Here is a 19,508-nt window from a genome sequence, read left to right on the forward strand (position 1 = left end):
CTGAGAGGAAGAGGAGGACAGTAAGGGAGTGTGGGAGAAAGGATGGGAAGGGATGAACGGCTCTATCCCATGCGTTTTTCTGGGGTCTCAATACATCCAGGCTGGCTGTGAGCCCTGCAGGCTCAGACCATAGCAGGTAAATTGGGTAAAGAACAGAAGAGAGAACCAGATCCTTGCCTTGGGTCTCAGCTCTGTGAGGAGCCCCAACTGCCCCCATCCTCCTCCAGGCTGTGAAACCCCAAATCCCTTAGGAGAAGTGCCCAGGGATGCTGCAGCCACAGGGCAATGCAGACAGGACCCCCAGCCCCCTGCCCACAGCCCCTTTACTGCAGCTTGGCTGCAGATTAGGGCTGCTGTTTATTGAGTACAGGTCAGATTCCCACTTGTGTCATATTTCTGCAAGAGATTGCTTTCCTGGAAATGATGCCTTTGCCTGATCCCTGCTAAGGTGCCCAGAAACCCAACAACTGGGATGTTCATAAATTAAAAGGCACTTGCATGATTGCTTTCAGTAAAAAAAATATATCCAGCAGATTTTTCCACTTGTGTGCCCTCTGGACCTTTCCCAGGAGAGCTCACTATGATTGGATGCTGTTACCCTCCCTGGTTCCCTGGGGGGTTACAAACACACTCATTGCCCTGTAGGGCTGTAGTAAGAGTCAGAAAAGGGGCACAGTGTGCAGCACTGCACCAGCTGAGTGATGCCTCTTTAACAGGGCTCCAGCCCCTCTGCTAACACAGCCTGTTCCCAGCACCTTTCACCTGTCAGTGCTACAACCTGAGATGACGACACTGTGAGAGGGCAGAACATCCACATCAGTGCCCAATGCCCTGTGTGACTGCTTGGCCACTGCCCAGATAGCTGGACCACAACCTGCACCCCAGTGGCATCACTCGCCCCAGCCACCTCCATGAGCCAGCCTGACCCTTGGCTGGGATAAAAATTAATCCGACGATGCCCTCTGATGGTTGAAAGTGTAGTATGGTGTGAGGAGTGCCATGATGAACCCCCAGGCTTCTATCTGGGCACTGGGGGACCTCAGATGGGAACAGAGCAGGGTCCCCACTGCAGGGCTGATGAAGCAGGGCTGGCTGCTTTAGCCATAGGTTTGCAGTGCCGTGGCTCACCAGGGTGTCATTCTGTGGGTCTGGCCCCGTGCCCCCTCCTTGCCCCATGTGCCTGTTTCATCAGCCCCAGAGGACTGTGCTGATGGCAGAGTGCTCTGTGCTGCTGACCCCTGCTTAGCAGCACATTTGCTCACCCTGATGGATCTGTCTGGGTTCTCTGTTAATTACCAACATCTGACCTGAGCTGTCTCACAGATGGAAGTAATGAGGCTGCCTTCCTGCACATGAACTACGCATAGCTAATGGGCTGATTCCTCCTCTATATGATGCATGGGCAAAGCCTGCCTGTGTTTTGGTGAGAGGGTAATGGTGTGTGGCTGAATCATGGCAGCTCTGACGAGGATGAAGAAATCGCACTTGGATGAAGATATGTCAACATGACTGTGTTGTGATGTTACTATTTCTCTTTCTCATTCTTCAGCAGGTAACCCTTCCTCTTCCTCCTTTGCGGTTTGGTTCTGTTTTACCATCTTCATGATTTATAAAGCTGGTATTTCCCTTCCAAACTCAAAAGCTGCCTCCCCCACCCATGGGTGTGTGGACTGCTATAACATCCCTACAGCTCCCTCCACCCCAATGCCCCCTCTCCCCCCTCCCGTTGCAGGACACAGTGATTGCTGAGAACCAAAGTTCAGAAGAGCTTGTTTTATTGTCACAGATAAAAACACACCTAGAGGGGGCCATGCCATGGCCAGGACAACACGCAGGACCCAGGGGCACTGCTGAAGAGGTGACAGGCCTGCAGGCAATGGAGGCTGTGGCTGGGAGCATCACCATGTGCTGGGCTGCTGCAGCATCCACCTGGGTGAAGGAACAGGATCTAAGTCCTGCAAGCTGCTGGTCCAGGGTGAGAGGGGAAACCACATCCCAGCTGTGGCCCCAAGGGAAGACAAGCCCAAATAACTTCTTCCGCTCTCTTCTGCCCCCCAAGGTTCAGCTGCAGCCCTTCAGTTCTGCTTCTCTGTCTCCCACACCCTTATATCTGCCCCCTATATGTGTATTCAGCCCATATCCCCAAGCCCTGTTCGTGTGTCTCCCCATCCATATCCTCTTTTCTCTTGGCCCATTTACAGCCTTCCCTCCTCCCAGTAAAAGGGTAGGTTTCTCTCATCTCTGCCCACCAGCACTTCTTCAGCCCTGGGAGGAGGCAGCCCCCAAACAGGGCTCCATCAGCAGCTGACAAAGGCCAGTCCAGGATACCCAGCTTGCCCCATTCCCAAAGGATCCACCCTCATCCCCTTCCTCAGCCACAACCCAGACCTACCTCGCTCTTCATCTCAACCTCCAGCCCGTCCTCACTTGGGCACTGTAAGAGAACACAGGAGATTGTAAAGCCCCTGAAATCACCTCACTCCCCTATGACATCTACGTGTGCAACAGAGCATGACAAATCCTCTCCATGTGCTCACACCTATGCACAGCATCCCTGTGCGTGCTCCAAGAGCTGACACATGCACTGCCTTCTCCCAGAGTTTGTCCCCATGACCCCATGTTCCATCCTAGGCAATGTTTTGTGAGGACAAGCTCGTCATCAAAGGCTGGGCTCTCTGCTGAGGCAGGGAAATGGGAGCTGGCAAGTCTGGGTAGGATCTGAGACATAAATCATGGCACCCCAGGTGCAAGTGAAGTGGTTTTGGCACTTGTGGCTTGGGGGTGACTTAGGACACAGGTGATGGTGGATGCAGTGAGGAGCAAATGGCTGTTATAGCTTCTACCAACACCTCTGTTCCTTTGCATCTACAGGCTCTAGTTTCCTGCCCACTTTTTGGCCATGAATGAAAAGCAAGGGATGCTGCAAGACTGTAAACCCAAGAAGCCCAAAGCTCCAGCTCCAGAGGGTGACCCAAAGCCCTTCAGCTCCTCCTCCACCAAAACCCAACAGAAAAAAGGCACGAACTGCACCACCATGACAGCAGGAGGAGGCAGGCAGGAGGCAGGCAGAGCTGCTCCTCTCCCTCCTCGGTCAAACTTACTTTTCACATCAAGTTTGCAGTCTACTGAGGCTTCCCCCAAAGGGTTCACAGCTTTGCAGGTATAGACACCTGCATCGAAAGGGCTGGGCTTGCGGATTTCCAGGGAGCAGACCCCCTGCTCAATCATTGCTATGTATTTTGGATCTTCCCGTATCTCCATCTTGTTTTTCATCCAGATGATTTTGGGCTACAAGGCAGAAGGATTTCAGTTATTGATTGATTTTTAAAGCAAGGAGAGACATAAGAAAATCTTACTGTCCCCAACATTTAGCCACCTCCTTCTGCTTCTCCTTGGCTCTTCCTGACACCAGTGGCCACGATGGGAAGTCAGAAGTCATTTATAGTGTTAAAACATCCATTCTGGAGCTCTAACCACCACCCACAGCTCCTCCATCAGTGTGGGAGGAAACAGGACATGGCTTGAATTGAGACCAATCTCCCCTCCCTATGCAGAAATACCCCAACTTGCCCTGGTTTGTCTCAGAGGGCAGCTGCAGACCCTACCTCCATTCAGCCCTAACCCAACGTGGCCAGCCATCTCCCTACACTTCCAGCCACCTTGCAAAGCCCAGCTGCCTGCACACAGAGGTGATGCTGCCCTTGGAGGAGCACTGACCTGGGGGAAGCCCCGGACGGAGCAGAAGAGGTGAGTGCTGTATCCTCGGGTGGTGGCTCGGTCTGTCAGGGGTTGGGTGAATTTGGGGGGCTCCATCATGTCCCGTTCAGGGATCTTCTGTGGTTGGTAAACAGTTTCTAGGAGATTAATGAAATTAAGGTTAGGCTGAGTTTGGGATCCTTGATTGACCATCACATGGCCATAGAAACCCAGCCCCAAGCCTCACAAAATATTTCAGCTCTCTCACATAAGCTGGACAATGTCTAGAGTGACCTGAAAGCTTGGCCTTCAGCTCACAGCTGTCTGTAAGTCTCAACTCATCCAACCATGCCCAGTCCCTGGGGCTGATACTGACTCCTGTCTGTGAGCCAGCAAGACAATGCTTATCTCACTCTGTGCAGCAGGTCAAACCAAGACCAGGCACCTCAGAACCTTCTACTTCATCCATCCTAAGGACTGAGAGCCTCACCCTGCAGGGCTCATCCTGGAGGCACCACCACTGACCCAGCACCAAGGAAGCCCCGTTGGGGACAGGATCCCTCTCTCCCACCCCATCACCCCAAACCATGTCCCCGTCCCCACTTGTCTTCTTGATGTGGGCCACCCCGGAGGCAAGAGCTGCTGTTTCACTCATCCCACAGGCATTCTCTGAGAAGACACGGAAGGAATATGTGTTGCCTATGATGAGGTCAGAGACGGTGCAGCTGGTGCGGGTGCAGCGTTCCAGCACTGTGAACCATTTCTGACAGGGGGGGAAAGAAAAAGAAGAGCAGTTGTAGGTTATCCAAAGGAAGGGGAACCCATGGGTGCAGCCCCAGCACTGGGCACAGGAGTGGCTGGACTCACCCCACTCTTCTTGTCTGACTTCTGCACTGTGTAGCCCTTTATCTCAGAGTTCCCGTTGTCTGCAGGGGGACTCCACTCAAGGGCTACGTTAAAGCCCCACACATCCACCAGCTTCAGCTTCTGGGGGGGACCAGGCCGCTCTGTAATTACAAACATTCACATGGCTGTGTCTTCATTTGCTCCCCCCAAATACTACACTCTGTCCATCCTTTTCACTTCATTTTTAATGCACGAGAGGTGAGGGTCTGCTATGGACATGGGCTGGTAGACATCCTGCATCCTCCACAGTGATTCCCTTATGTAATGGAAGAAGGACCCCAGAGCCTTGCCCTTGCTTTAATGCTGTCCCTGTCCTATACCACCCAGACCAGGAGCTACCCCCAACCAAGGGGCAGAAATGAGCCCTGGATCCATCTCTCCCAGCACAACCCCACAGGCCCCATCTGCAGCCATACCAATCACTCGGATGTCCAGGATGGCTTTGTCCTCTGCTCCATTTATCCTCACTGAAAGCTGGTATTTGCCCGAGTCGCTGCGCTGTGCTGTGCGGATGAAGAAGATGGTGTCCTTGTCTGTATTGCGGATGTTGACGCGGCTGGTGTCCAGGGGCTGGTTGTCCTTGGTCCAGGTCACCTGGGGCTGCGGCTTTCCCTGGAGGAACCCATGTAGGTAGGTTAGAGCAACTGAAGGACATGGTCCCAACAGGGTGAGAAGAGCTGCTCCACTTCATCCAGGCAGCCACGGCCTGGATATGTACCATAGAATCCTTCTAGTTGGAAGGGACCTTAAGGGTCACCTAGTCCAACTCCCCTGCAATGAGCAGGGACTCTCCCATCCAGCAGTGCACAGGGAAGAAACTATAGCAGATTCCTATCAGCCCAGCTCCAGGGTGATGCTGGTCCCTAAAATCCCCACAGAGCAAATCTGTTTGCCTGTCAAGAGATTTGCAGACAGAGCCGTGCTCATGTTGCTGAGCCAAGGTTCAAGCTGAGCAGCAGGGGTTTGAGTTTGGCATCCATAGCTGATTCACCCCTGGAGCATGGCCAGCACAGGCTTCCAGCTACCCACAAGACATGGGATGGACGAGTCCCTCACTGTAGGGATAACTTTCTGCCTCTTGATCCCCCCTGCTCAGCTGGGGTGTTTCAGGGGTAGGTTTAATCCACTGCAGATGCTGTAGTGGAGATGCTTTGAGGATGCCACATACCACATGTAATAAGTTAGTCCAGGAGATGGACTCCAGCTTGTTCCACCAGCATCATCTCCTTCACATAGCCCTGGGGTTACCCTGCTCCAAAACAGCCACCTTCCCTAGGAGGACACTCAGCACTGTGTTTGTGGGTCCATTGCACTGTAAGCCAGGTATGATCTGAGCAGGAACCACGAGCTGAGACAGAAGCATTACCTACTTCATGCTTTAGTCTTGGGGGTGTCCCCTTACCAATGGGAGCTAGGGAGGAACTGGAGAGCAATTCCCACCCATCTCAGCCCATAAGACATGAGGACCAGTACGAGCTAGCACACAGCAGAACAGGAGCCTGCTACATTGGCTAGGAAGATCACTGGGGAAACCAACCCTGAGTGAGCAAATCCAAGGGATTAAACCCCAAATCACCCACATACCTGGAAAGGGATCAGCAGGTTCACAGCCTCCCCAACATGCCTGATGTACGCCTGCCGCAGCTGACGAGGTAAGCGGATCTTCGGGAGATCTGAGAGCCATAAAATCAAACAGTGGGGCCAGGAAATCACAGCTCACAGCCTGATCATATCTCACATATGTGGTCAAACATAGATGACCTGCTCGTGGCCATCCAGATGTCCTCCCCAGAAATAACTTGTCCCTCTCACCTCATGGTTTTAGTGGGCATGGTGGTGATGGGTTGATGGTTGGACTAGATGATCTTAGTGGTCTTTTCTTAATGATTCTACGATTCTGTGATCTCCTGGACCATGCTTCCCATTGCCAGCACCCCAAAATGACTTCCTTGTCCAGCTGTGACCAACCCAATGACACCACCACCACAAGGAACCATTAGGCTACCAGTGTGGGTTAACCAGAGCCCATATGGCAGCAAAGCCATGGGCAGCACCTCCTGGTTGGGAACCATTTATCTCCCAGCTCACGCAGTAGACTTTTGACCTAACTTCCATCAAGGGCAAGGCTTGGTGGACCTCTTCCTTTACTGTGGGCTCAAGGCTGTCAAGAGGACAAGATGGTACACAGCTTCTCACAGCAGAGCTACAAAAGCCCAGGCTAGAAAATGGAGGCTGATGTCCCCAAGGGAACATAACAAAGATAAGCAAAAAAACCACTGGAGAATGCCAATGGAGTGCGTGTCTCCTTCCCGGGGTGAAAATAGCAGCCGTGTAACCCAACCACCACGGAGCCAGTGATCCTTCTGGGGAGGCATCGAGTTGACGTGAGCCCCTCATAAAAGAGCTGTGTGTCTCTGCCTGGATTAAACGTGCTGGAGCTCAGCTCTGGGGAGGGGGCTCGTGGAGGGCGACAGCCAGAATTAAACCAGGAGCAGGCGAAGCCTCAACAGCTGTGAGCAGAGAGGGCTGGGAGATACCCCACAGTCCCAGATGGCCCCGCTGACAGCTGGGGAGGTCTCTGCTTTGTGCACACAGCTGTTGGCTGCAGGAATCCATGTGTTGGTGCTGCTCTGCGTGGGCTCATTCATCCCAGCAGGGCAGAGAATCTGGATTTCCATAGAGGAACATTAATTCATGGGTGTCTTCTTCAGCTCAGCCCCACAGGGCTGGCTGGGGTAGTGGCCCAGGTGAAGTGTGTACATGTCTGGGAAGTCATTCCCTTGCCCTAATTCCCTGCGAGATGCTGAATCTTTGGCTGGTTTCTCCCCATCTCTCTCCCTGCCTCCCAAACCCACTCATCCCACCTGTTCTTAAAATCCCTGCCGCATGTACTGCTGCTATTTAAAATCCCATATGACGCTGCAAATGTACCAAAGAGGAGGTACAAAATGCAATCCTGAATAAAATGGGAAGGCCAGAATGTAACAGACAGGATGGGGATGAATGGACTCAGGCATCCACTGTGCACCAGCAACACTGGGGTGGACTTGGAAGGGGTCATTTGTTTCTCAGCAAAGCCAAAGCACGTGGCAGGCTGTGGTTCAGATGAAATGCAAAAGTTGGCAAGTGCTATGTGCCAATAAAGAGTTTCAGACAGCAAAAGAAAGGGGGGAAAAAAAAAGAGATAGAACAGAGCAAGTTGCACATGGATCTTCCAGCCCTCTGGGTTTTTCTCTCAGCTGGCACACGTGGTTGGGAAAAAGCTTGCAGTGATGACAGCAGAACAGACAGCTCAGCCTGATGCAGCTTGGTGCAGCATGGGACTGCCAGTGGGAAACCTGAGCTGTGCACCTGGCATCTCATCCCAGTCCCCATGCCTCAGTTTCCCCAGTTCTGCAAGGATAAAGGGGTCTGGAGGTGAACATGGCACCACTGGCAGACACCTCTGTGATATCTCTGCTTCACCCAGAGGACTGAGGCAGAGCATGGACACAGCACCCAATAACCCACACCCACAGCCCTGCAGGACCCTTTCCAGATGCTGGTTGCCTCCTCCAAGTCCTTTCCTACAAAAAGCTGTCAGTTTCTGAAATAGCTCGTGTTACCATTAATGCTATTTTTAAGGCAATGAGAAAAAATCTCTTTGAGATTTGAAATTCTTTGAGTCACGGAAAAAACTTGTGCACTAACAATTCCTCAGAAAGAGTAAATAAATATATTTCCCTTCAGCTAAATGAAAACCAGCCTTGCAATCATCCATCAGCCTCAGCACATTTGCTGCACCCCAGTAGGAATGCAAGTCTTGCTAAGCATGGGAGCAAGCCATTCATTAGCGCGTCCAACATGATTAGAGTTCCCATGCTCTAGTCAACCATCTCAGTTAAATAAACAAAGCAGCCTCTGGCTCTGCTGCCCAATGGGTGTGTGGTGGCACAGCAGAGATGCAAGGAGAGGAGTTGCAAGGCAATTTCACAGCCATTGCAATGCAATGGGAGAACGAGGCTCTGCATTTTGGGCACGGTTCTCTCCCATCTACAAGATCAGTGCATTGAGGTCAGGAAGCTGCCCCGTTCCCATCCCATTCCAGGGGAACTAGGCTGTGTTTTGGAGGATAACATCTTGATCAAAGGCTGGATTGCAACAGTGAGAAAGTAGAGTATGTTTGGGATGCAATTTCTTTGCCTGTTGATAAAGCATGAGGGGATAGTGCTTGGCATGAATCCTTACCAGTGATCTCCCTGATGAGGATTGGCTGCTCCAGAGTAGCTGGGACACTGGTGCCACTGGCACTGATGGCCTTCACCCTCACGTGGACCTTCTCACCAGAGCCAAGGTCCTGGATCTTGTAGCGGGTGGAGAGAAAGGGCTCCTTGTTCACAGCTGTCCAGTCTGTACCTGGAACAAACCCAACAAAGCCCTACAGATACGGCATGGCCAGATGGATGCACGCCCCATAGACAGTGGGATCAGACCCCAAGAGGTGAAACAGAGAAGAAACAAACTGCTTGCTTGGAAAGGCACAAGCAGAAAGATTCATGTCATCAGATTTGGGGCACCTGGCCTCCCCACCCTGCCAAGGAGAGTGGGTTACCAACTGGCAGGTGGTCAACTGTTGAGCAGGAGGCAATTTGCAAGGCGTTAGGCCAACAAACATGGGCTCTGCTGACATTCCAGGTGCGTTTCTGGAAGTAGTTAAGATCCTCTGACCACCCTGCCAGCCTATCTTCTTCTACTTGAATCCCAACGATGTGCTCCCCAGCACATCCTCCAAATTGGGTAAGCCTGCCCCTGGCATTGCTCCACCTTCACTCCAATCTGACCATATTTTGGCCCCCTAGGTTCTTGTACCAGCCCAAATGCAGCAGTCTCAAAGCCCACATGGCCATCACAGAGTGACTATGGCTCTTCTGCCACTCAGCCAAGGCCAAAGCAAGCTAGGAGAGCATCCAATACCATGACCTTTGATGGCTGTTAGCCAGCTCCCTCCAGGAGTGCCTGCACCTTTTCTTCTCCCATGCAAGGACCTCCTTACACGTCCTGTGAAGCCAGTTACCCCTCCAGCCCCCAGCCCAATGGAAAGCTTCCTGTGGCCAAGCTTGTAGCTTTGCTTGTGTTGATCACTCCTGTCACAATCTAAACAGCCAAAGGCCACAGGTCAAGTTCCAATGGACCACCTGGGTCTCCCAAACTGCTCCAGCCTCACGCAGCACCCAGCCCAGCAGCCCCAGCCTCCCCTTGCTGTTCCACACACACCTTGTTCATTCTCACCCCAAGGCCAAGCAGGGCTTCACAAGAGAGCCCAAAACACGTCTCACCCTCCTACTTCATTCCACCACGAAGCCATGCAACTGGAGAACCGCAGCTAATTGCTGCCACCCACCAAAGCCACCTCCATCCTCTGCATCCATCCTCCTTCCAGGCTCTTCGAGCCCCATGTTCTTGGGGCTCAGTTTGCCTGCCAGCCTCTCACACTACCCAGCAGGACACTATCCCCATTCCTCTGTGCATCCCTTTGAGCAGACATGGGAGAATTGTGTCTTTCTCCCCCAATGGATTATGCCTATCCCAGTCCCAGGTTCATATAGAGCTGGTGGTCACCCAAGGCCATTTCCCATGGCCACGCTGCTCCCTCCTCCACCCTCCAGCTGGATGCAGCAGTGATGTTAAACCCCTGCAGTCCAGCCCACTTAAAGAGACCACCAATACCTGAAGCCAATGGGATGGCCCTCTCCTTCAAAGGAAAAAGAACATAATATGCCATTTAAATCAAAGTATCTGGGCAAAGAAATGGAAATGTGGCGCACAGAAAGGTGCTGCCAAGGTCCATCCATCTCCACCCCAAACCTCTGCAGTACCTCACCCACTCTCCATGCTTACGAAGCAGGAAAGCCCAAACCTACTTCCATCTTTGCAGATCTCCACCACGTATCCATCCAGGCTCGATTTGCCCGTGTGCTCCGGTGCTTTCCAGGTCAGTGTAACAGAGTTTTCAGTCACTTCTTCCACAGACAAGGACAAGGGGACACTGGGCGGCTCTGCAACAAAGCCACAGAGTGAGAGTAGGCTGTGGGCTCTTGGGGAGCAATCATCCCCCCCATTCTCTCAGCCCTACCCCTCTCCCAAAATGTCACCACTGATTTCATCCTCTCATCTCTTCACCCCTTTGCGTCCCCTTCTCATCCTTGCACACTCCCTTCCCCACTTCACTATCCAGTCCCCTCCTCACCTTCTTTGGGTTTCTCAGGTTCAGGCTCTGGGGCTGGGGCTTCAGCTGGAGGGGATCCTTCCTCATGGGCTGGAGCTGCTCCATCTGTGGGGGCCGGAGCTTGATCGGCTGCAGGAGCCGCAGGCTGCTCCGCATCAGGGGGATGCTCGAGGGCTGGGGGTGTTTCAGCAGCGGGGGCCGGGGCTTGCTCTTCCTTTGGGGTCGGTGCCGGCTCTTCCTTTGGGGTCGGTGCCGGCTCTTCCTTTGGGGCTGGTGCCGGTGCTTTCTTTGAGGCTGGTGCTTTCTTTGCGGCCGGTGCTTTCTTTGCAGCGGCTGGAGCCGTTTTGCCGGTCATCGCTGCAAAGCCGAGGGGCTGTTTTGGGGTCTCCGCTCCGGGATCTTTGCTCTCAGTGGGGGTCTCCGCTCCAAACCAAAGGTCTGTCCTCCAGACTTGGGATCTTAGCTCCGAAGCTGGGCTCCGTGCTCTGGATTGGGATTCTCCACTCTAGATCCTATATCTCCACTCCGAAGGGACGGGGCTGTGCTGCAGGACGGCTGTGCTGGGAGGGGGGAATCAGGTCACTGAGCCAGGACAGGGGCTGGAGATTTTTATAGGCTTGGGCTGGCACTTGTCACCTCCCTGCAAACCAATCTGCCTGCGCAGGCGGCGGCCTCCAGGAATAGCCACCAGGGACCTGCACATTCAGCAGCACGCCCCTACCCCCTCCTATGGGACTGCAACACATGGTCCTGCCCCCCCACTCCCCCCATGCCTGCACGGGACTGTGCAGGCCAGGGCCAGGTCACCTTTCTTTGGGGACACAGCTCCTGTTCCCACACTAACACCACTGTGAGCTTCCCACCTCACCACTGTCACCTCCGTTGTTACCTGCCGGCCCCAAATTCTGAGCTCACCCCACACAGGACTCCTCCATCTCCACATTGCTCCCCTGACCCACTTGTCCCCCAGTTCCTTCCTTATCACCTGCCATAACCTGAGACCATTCCTCCCCCCCACCTCAGTCCCAGAAACCCAGAAGAGTTGAGGCTGGAAGGCACCTCTTGAGATCATCCAGACCAACCCTTCAACACAGTAGGGTCACCAAGGCAAGATGCTCATGAGCTTCTCCAGTCCTCTGTACCCAGATCCTCTCCTAGCTCCTACCTGAACACCTGACCCTCCCCCAGTCCCGCTGCCAGCCCCAGATCCCCTCTCTTCATGTCATCCCCATAGCTCCTTGGCCTTGACACAGTGGTTTGCCCTATCACGATCCTCAGCACAGCCCTGTGGACACCTGCTCTGTGCTTTTCCCAGCCCTGCTGACCCACATTCCTCGAGAACACTGAGCACAGGCCAGCCTTGCAATGTCTTACAGCCTTGACTCTGCCTTGTACATGCAAAGCAGAACTGTGTCCATGGGGTCTGGTCACCCCAGGACTCACATCCAGCCACCTTTTTGCCAACATCAAATTCCAGTTCATCCCAAAGGACCACAGTAACCCAAAGCAATGTTAGCCTGTAGGATATAAGCCCACTCACCCCCTTGCCTGTCCTTGTTTCATTGGCTGCAATGTCATTCATGGTACACTACTAAAAATGCCTCTGTAACCTATGGTCTAATTCCTTAGCCTTCCTCATATTCAGGTCAAGAGTGTCTTCTCCTCTCCCCAACCACTTCCCTCCAGGGATGCTCTATGGAGGAACCCAGTGCTCCTGGGCATTGCTCCAAATGCTCACAGTTACGTGGTCCCCAGGAACCACCTCCAGACACAAACATCAGGGTCAAGAGGGCACTCAGGGACAGCTGGAGCACAGAGCTATGTGCTCTGATAGGAGCAGATGATCTGATGGGAGAGGTTTTCTGGGTGGATCTGGGGGCACCCTGGAAGGGGATGGAGCAAAGCAAAAGCTCAGGGGCCAGGCTGGTGTTTAATGAGAGGGTAACATCTGAGAAAAGATCTACAGAGCTCTGAAGGGTATGTTCCATGTGGAGGAAGACCCTGGGTGGGTAATAGAGCTGGTGGGAAGAAAAGTGGCCAGGACAACGCTGCTGGACCCACTTTCTGCCTGCCATGATCCTGTAGGGTGAGAAAAAAACTCATCACAGCCATCAGCCTTGCAAGTCACAGGGGGATCAAGTGATGTGAGCACAACCTCCCAATACCCCGCTCCCCTCATTGGCTATAGAATCTGCAGTACATCACTCCTGACCCATGGTCTGCCCATCCTTCTCCATCAGCCTTCAGCTCCCTGGGCAGTAGGACTGGGGAAAACTCCATTTCCTCTGTGCCTTGAGCCACCAAGACTTTGTCCAATCTTTAACCTCCTCAATCTAAACGAGGGTGGGATGAGACTTCCCAGAACCTCTACCCAGAGCTGCCTTTGACTGAGTGGTATCTCCATGGGGGACTTCAGCCAACACTTGGCCTTGTTCATGGGTGGTACATACCTGGTCCATGTGGTGGTGGCCTTTCCCATCAGCTCACAGTTGACTCTTCTTGAAGTCTTTGGTTATTTTCCCCCCAGCAATGACTGTGATATCTAATCTAAACCAGAACACTTTGCAAAGAGGAAGCCTCTTTCGATTGTGTGTAGAGAAAAGCAATCTTAAAAGCTCAGAGAAAAGAACGAAGAAGAAGATCGATACCAAAACTCTGCTCTGTAAGGAAATGAGCACTCTGATTTCTATTTCTATTTGTGTGAGTGCAGTTGCAAATTAAACATCTCCCCCTGGAAAGGAACATCAATGCAATTATTCCACTCATAGTTCTTGAAATGAACAAAATCTGAGTTTTTAGGACCTGCTGGGTGACGTTTCCATGTTGTTTTCTCTGTTGACTCACAGGATGACTCATAGGTTAAGAGCAAATGAATCAACACGGCTTATCACCCAGACTTATCTGGGCCACGTTACTGTAGTATATTGGCATCTTGTTAATACTCACATCACCAGCGAGGTCACCATACATTGAATACACTCAAGTACAGAAACATTACGTGGGTCACCAGGGTATTGTAGCTGGTTGCCCAAACGCAAAAGGCTCCCAAAGGGACCAGCCTTAAGGTTTGGTCACTCACCTCAACATCTTCAATTGTGGATGAATGATGGGGAGGGGAAAATGGGGCCAAGGAGCCACTTCTTCAAGAAGGATGGAGCAGAGTGTCCCAAAAGGGCTCGTGCTTTGTGGGGAGCTGGTGTGGGGAGTAGGAGATGGGGACAAAAGGAGATGCCCAATGGGGAGAGTGCTTCACCTCAGCATGAGAACCAAGTGCATCGAGTGGGCTGTGCTGTCCCAGCAACCACCTGGGAGTTGGATGTTAAAATTCTACTACCAATTTAAATATCAATGCATTTTGCCTGAAACCCAAAGTATTTCAGCGTTTAGATGAAGTACAGGGATTCCCATTTTCCAGTGAGAAATTCTCTCTTTTCTACAGGAAAAAGGTACTATTTGTAAATTGTTTCTGACCCATATTTCCAACCCTCAGCTCCATTGATATGCCTTGTCTATCTTCTGGGGTAAAACACAGGACTAAACATGGAGAATTTCATTTATTCTTTACGGGATCAGATCCTCCTCATGCCACTGTAGTCCACTCCCCCCCCAAAAAAGCAGCATGGGCTTATTGATGGGACCCCATCACAAGGATGAACCCTAAAATAATTCAGGGTTGGGAAACTGCATAGGGGATGCAGTGGGTGGAATGGGGGAAAACCCAGGCAGAGCCATTCCCAATGGCAACAGCTGATGTGTTGATATGGGAAGACAGAACATCCCTCCAATGGTTGAACCAAATCCTGGAGCCAAAGACCCAGAATGAATGAAGAGGCTGTTTCATGTGGACAAGAAGGGCTTCTTAAAGCTGAACATCCTCTGGATTCATTGGACTCATCCCATCTTGTATCCCCATGAGTCTCTCTGGAGAGCCCAGGTAGGCTCTTTGTGCCCCTGTAAGACTATGAGCAGCAGCTGAATGTCACATTCTGTCACCTGGGCCACCAGTAATTGCAAGCATGGCATCATGAGGTCCTTGTCAAGAGCAGTGTGTGTCAATGGGGCAGAAGACAGACCTGGGCTGATGTATCACATCACAGAATGGTTTGGGTTGGAGGAGAGCCCTGAAGAACACCCAGTCCAACTCCCCTTCCATGGGCAGCCTTCACAAGCCCTCCTTATCTTCCTGGGAGGTTATCAAGGAGTGGCCACTCACATCCTGCATCAGGGTGCGGAAGGAGATACTCAGCATTTCACAGTCCCCAGTGGGATATGGCCAAAGCCACCCAAACAAGGAGACCTAGAGTCGTCCCTCCCTCCATATGGCCACATCCAGTCCTGTCCATGCTGTGTGGACTGAGATGCCATGGAAAACACCCCAACCAGCCCAAACAAACGCCCAAACCCCACAGATTTCAGCACAGAGGAGGTGTCCAAAGCCCTTTGGAGCCCATCCCCTCCTTGCAGGGGTTAAGTCAGACCTACGCAAAACCATGGAGCTCACAGGGAGACCACGCAGCCACCAACCACAGCCACCAGCTCAGGGTCGTGTCATGCCAGCCGTCACTTCCAGGCGCTCCTGCAGCATTTCCAGGCTGCCCGTCACCACGATATTCACAGCATGCTGAGTCAAGCACCGGGGCAGGCAGCAGGTGGGCTGGGATGCAGACAAGCTTTCCGTCTGGTGCACCGCACGCAAGCATATGCTTACTTCACCCCACAGCAATGAGCACAGGCAGAGACTCAGCAGGGACATGGGAGCAACCCCTCCCCTGAAGCCCCCCAGGGCAGGTGATGGATGACTTTAAAATGCCCTTATCTGGTGTAGAATGCACAGCCAGGCAATCGAGAGACACATCCAGCATGATTCAAGGTATCTCTGAGCTCCTATTGGGGTATCAGCTGGGAACGCAAATATGGGTTGTGCTGCCCAGCCCGGTGGATGCTGTAGGACTGTCCCTGTGGTGTGACCATGCATCAATCCACACCATCAACACTCAGCATCCCCATGGCTCAGTTTGGCACCTGCGGATCACCCACACCCAGCACCTGCTCACAAAGCCATATTGTTGGGGGATGGAGCTGAAGCCAGTGTCAGGAGCTGCCAGATGCAGGCAGGAAGATGCCAACATTCAGCCTCACCAGCATCTTTAGGATGCTATTTTTGAGCAGCAATGGGATAACCATCCTCCATGTTGGCAGGGGGACAGCAACAGAGAAACCCAAGTGGGGATGCTCAGACTCTGCCCAGTGCCTCACTGGGAGCACAGCCTGGATCATCTTTCCTGGAGGTGGCACCATGATGGGGAGCACTGTGTCGCAGTGGTATCACCAGGGCCACCACTGAAGCAGTCCCATTGCACATCACAGCTGCTCAGGGCAGGAGCAGTGACCTCCCAGGCCAACATGAGCAGGCAGAAGCACCTGTGGGACTTGGCATTCCATAAGTCACCCATCACACGTCCAGCACCCAGAAGCCATGACAAAGCCAAGACATTGCTTTGCCTCCTATGGCCTTTTTTCCAACCCTGCCCCACCTCCAGGGCTGCCAGCAGGAGTTTACCTATGCCAGGCTGAGCCCATGCCAGCCTTGCTGTCCTCAGCCTGCTGAGGGTCACCTCCACCAAGGGACAGGGACAGCAGCTGGGGACGCCAATAAGGCTCTGTCAGCACCTGCCCTGCCTGGTCTCCCTCTGGAGCAGGCTGCAGACAGTGTGACCCAGAACCCTGCTTTGCTGAGCTCAGTGCCTGCAGCCCCAGAGCACCCAGTGCATCCCAGTTAGCCCAGCCCTGATGTAAAGCACATCCCACTGCCAGCTACAGCTTAAGGCACACACTCACTTGGCCTTCAGCATCCCCTTACCCCCACCAGTGGCCAAACACAACCCTGACATCTCCAGGGCTCCTCCCCCATCCCTCCTGTATGACCAGCACTGCAGTCTTCCCTCCCCAGCTTCTTTCTCCCATCTACATCCCTCATTTACTTGCCCTGTTTCCACCCACACCCCCCGTGCCATGTGTGCTGCCCCTGCCTGGGATGCCATAGATGCTGAGAGGAGCAAACCTTGGACAAGGGGCAGCAGATCCTGGACTCCCCCACCCTAAAGTCTCCTTCTAATCCAGGCACTGTCATTCAGAACCTCCCTGCCATGCCCCCTTCCTGCCGAGTTTACAGGATGGGATGGGCTACGAGAGGTCAGACCATGCCCATGTGGCTGTGACTTGCTCCAGATCCCAGTAACTGGGAATACAAACCCACTTTATGGTTGTCCAACAGTGGCCCAGCTGCACCCTTCCCTGCTGCCACCAGAGAGCATCATGGGGACATTTAACCAAGCAGTCCTCACCCTGGATCCCTGCAGAACCCTCTAGATGCTGCTCCAGAATTTGGGAAGATGCCTTTTTCTCATGGTCCTCAATGTCCCCAGTGTCCCCATAGATATGGCCCAGGTCTGCTTCACATACGTGGGTTCCACGTGTGCTTGCTGTGAGGGATGGGGAATGTGGGCTCTGCCCCCCATCCTGACCCACCTCTGCCGTCCCCTTCCACATCAGGACAGCCCCATATGACACCCCAGTGCCTTTCGTGGAGGAATCAAAACCCCAAACCACTTCCAGAGCAGCTGGGCCAGGACCTGGGAATCAGAGCATGAATGGGGTTTGATCTCTCTACCCAAAAGATCAAGAAAGCAGCCATGGAAGACACTGCTCCTCCTGACAGCACATGCTCATGCAAACACAACAGGAATATGTGTGGTTTTGCAAGGGAAGGCCAACACATGCAGCCCCTGTGACCCAACAAGGGCCGAGCCTGGCAGTGGATTTTGCTGTGATAGGCTGCTTTCATCTGTGGGGTTCAGAGGTGGCAGAGATCCCAGGGGGTCTATGGACAATGTGAGGGTCTCGTGCCCATCCACCCAGAGCATAGTCCTTCCAAAGGAGGAGGACATCCTAAGGGTTGAATGAACAACTGTCCCCACTGCAATGGAACCAATGCAAAGAGAGCCCTCTCCATCCTTGGGCTGGAAACACCCCAGGATCCCACAGCACCCTTCCACCCCAGCTCCTGCAAAGCCCTCAGGATCCCATGGATGGAGGAACACTGCAGTAATGTGTTCATGGGACGTGCAACACTCCCACTCAGCTGCCACCAAAGCTGAGAAGCTGATTTAATTTCACAACCTGCAAAGCCCTCGGGAAGGTAAATGTAGCCAGGTCCTGCACACCAGGGCTGCCTATTTCCTACCCCTGGCTGCATGGCTTCAAAACCAAAGTGCCATGCACAAACATGCACCGTCCTGCAAGCCAGACGTGCACCCATCCTGCCACTTGCATGGGCCAATGCACCCCTGGTGTTCCCTTTCCTGGTGCCCACGTTACCTCCTGCTTGCAGGGTGCAGGGAACCCATGTCCTTTGCACCCCAGCACAGAGGGATGAGGGGGACAGAGAGAGCAGCCAACAACTGACATCTGATCCTGGCTGCTCCGGTGTAAACTTAGCATGGCCTTTCGGAAAGTACTTGCTGTGGCAAAACACGCAGTAAATTACTGTTCTGGATGCCAACAATATTTTGAGATTAGCAAATCTTACAGAGCTCCTTGGGTACAAGCTGGGTTTGGGGTTGAGGTTTGCAGCCATGCCAGCAGACCTGGGGGCTCTCACCGCCAGCTGCCCCCCAGGGCAGATAGCACTGAGCAGCAAATGTACTTTGAAGGGAGATGAGAGAGATCTGGGCCAGGACTATGCATGAGGCTGCAGGTCTCCTGTGGGTACACCCCCAAATGGCTGCCTCAGCACTGCCCCAAGTCCCCCAAGGGCTGAGCCACCTCCATCACCCCACAGTGCCCAGCATTGGGCAGGTGATACAACCACAGTGCTTTGGGGGCAGCAAAGCAAAGAGCTTTGCAAAAGCCACCCATGGGGTTAAACCATGCTGCCACCGCCTACCCCCCACCCCTGCCATGGGTTCCTTCAGCTCAGCTAGAGGTTAATTCTGCCCCACAGCCCTCTACCCATGGGGCAAAGAGGAGGGAGGAGCACAGAAAAAGAGGCAGCGAGCACCTGGGGATTAAACCAGGTACACCCAGTTGTGAAGCCATTGCATGCTGCAATTAACCCCTGAAACAGCTCCAGTGCCAAACAACCCAAAGGGGGAGTTATAACCCACAATCAGTACAGGGCAGCTGGGGAAGCTCCCATGCTACACCTGAGGCTGTGCAGCTCAGCCCTTTCCATCTATGGGTGCCTACATGCAGCCCAGCCATGGGGCTGTAAGCTGAGACGTCTCTGCACCTCCTGACCATCAAACTGCCCCAGAAAGGAGTGGATTCTCTGCACTATATTTGCAGGTGGCTGCAGCTCAGCAGCAGTCCTGCCAGAGCACCTCTGCTGATCAACCCCTCCAAGGAATCCCAAGGGCAGATCGAAATGTTTGGGGTTAAATCTGTGTCATTGCAAGGAAAAGCAGCAGGGCTGGCTTGGGTCTCTGAAAGAAATGGTCCCTAAAACTAAAGGATGAGGTTTACTTTCATGTTCTGGGGGGTGTGAGTTAACTCTGCACTCTGGGTATGGAGGCAGAGGGGGCTGGGGATGTAGAGGATGCATCTCACTGACAAGCCCCATTTTTGGTGTCCCATGAGGGTTGGCATTGCTCCACCTCCCCTGGACTGGGGCTGCTGTGTTGGCTGTGGGATGGAGCATCCC

The 19,508-nt window shown here is 53.2% G+C and overlaps 1 protein-coding gene across 2 annotated transcripts; it reads right to left on the bottom strand.

Moving 5' to 3' along the window:
* Positions 1 to 1,758: 1,758 nt before the first annotated feature.
* MYBPH (myosin binding protein H) lies at positions 1,759 to 11,393 on the bottom strand. 2 transcript variants are annotated; one of them, XM_015885089.2, is made up of 11 exons: positions 10,829 to 11,393; positions 10,503 to 10,637; positions 8,830 to 8,997; positions 6,187 to 6,275; positions 5,019 to 5,214; positions 4,564 to 4,703; positions 4,300 to 4,459; positions 3,718 to 3,854; positions 3,102 to 3,288; positions 2,393 to 2,434; positions 1,759 to 1,929 (listed from the first exon to the last, which is right to left on the bottom strand). In XM_015885089.2, exons 1-10 carry the CDS (start codon positions 11,160 to 11,162, stop codon positions 2,424 to 2,426), a joined length of 1,557 nt encoding a protein of 518 aa, XP_015740575.1. In that variant the 5' UTR covers positions 11,163 to 11,393; the 3' UTR covers positions 1,759 to 1,929; positions 2,393 to 2,423. The 2 variants fall into 2 exon arrangements, with proteins under 2 accessions (XP_015740575.1, XP_015740576.1); XM_015885090.2 differs by having other exon boundaries at positions 1,759 to 1,999.
* Between the last annotated feature and the right edge of the window lie 8,115 nt (positions 11,394 to 19,508).

Source organism: Coturnix japonica, chromosome 26 (assembly GCF_001577835.2).
Source record: "Coturnix japonica isolate 7356 chromosome 26, Coturnix japonica 2.1, whole genome shotgun sequence".
Taxonomy (NCBI): Eukaryota; Metazoa; Chordata; class Aves; order Galliformes; family Phasianidae; genus Coturnix; species Coturnix japonica.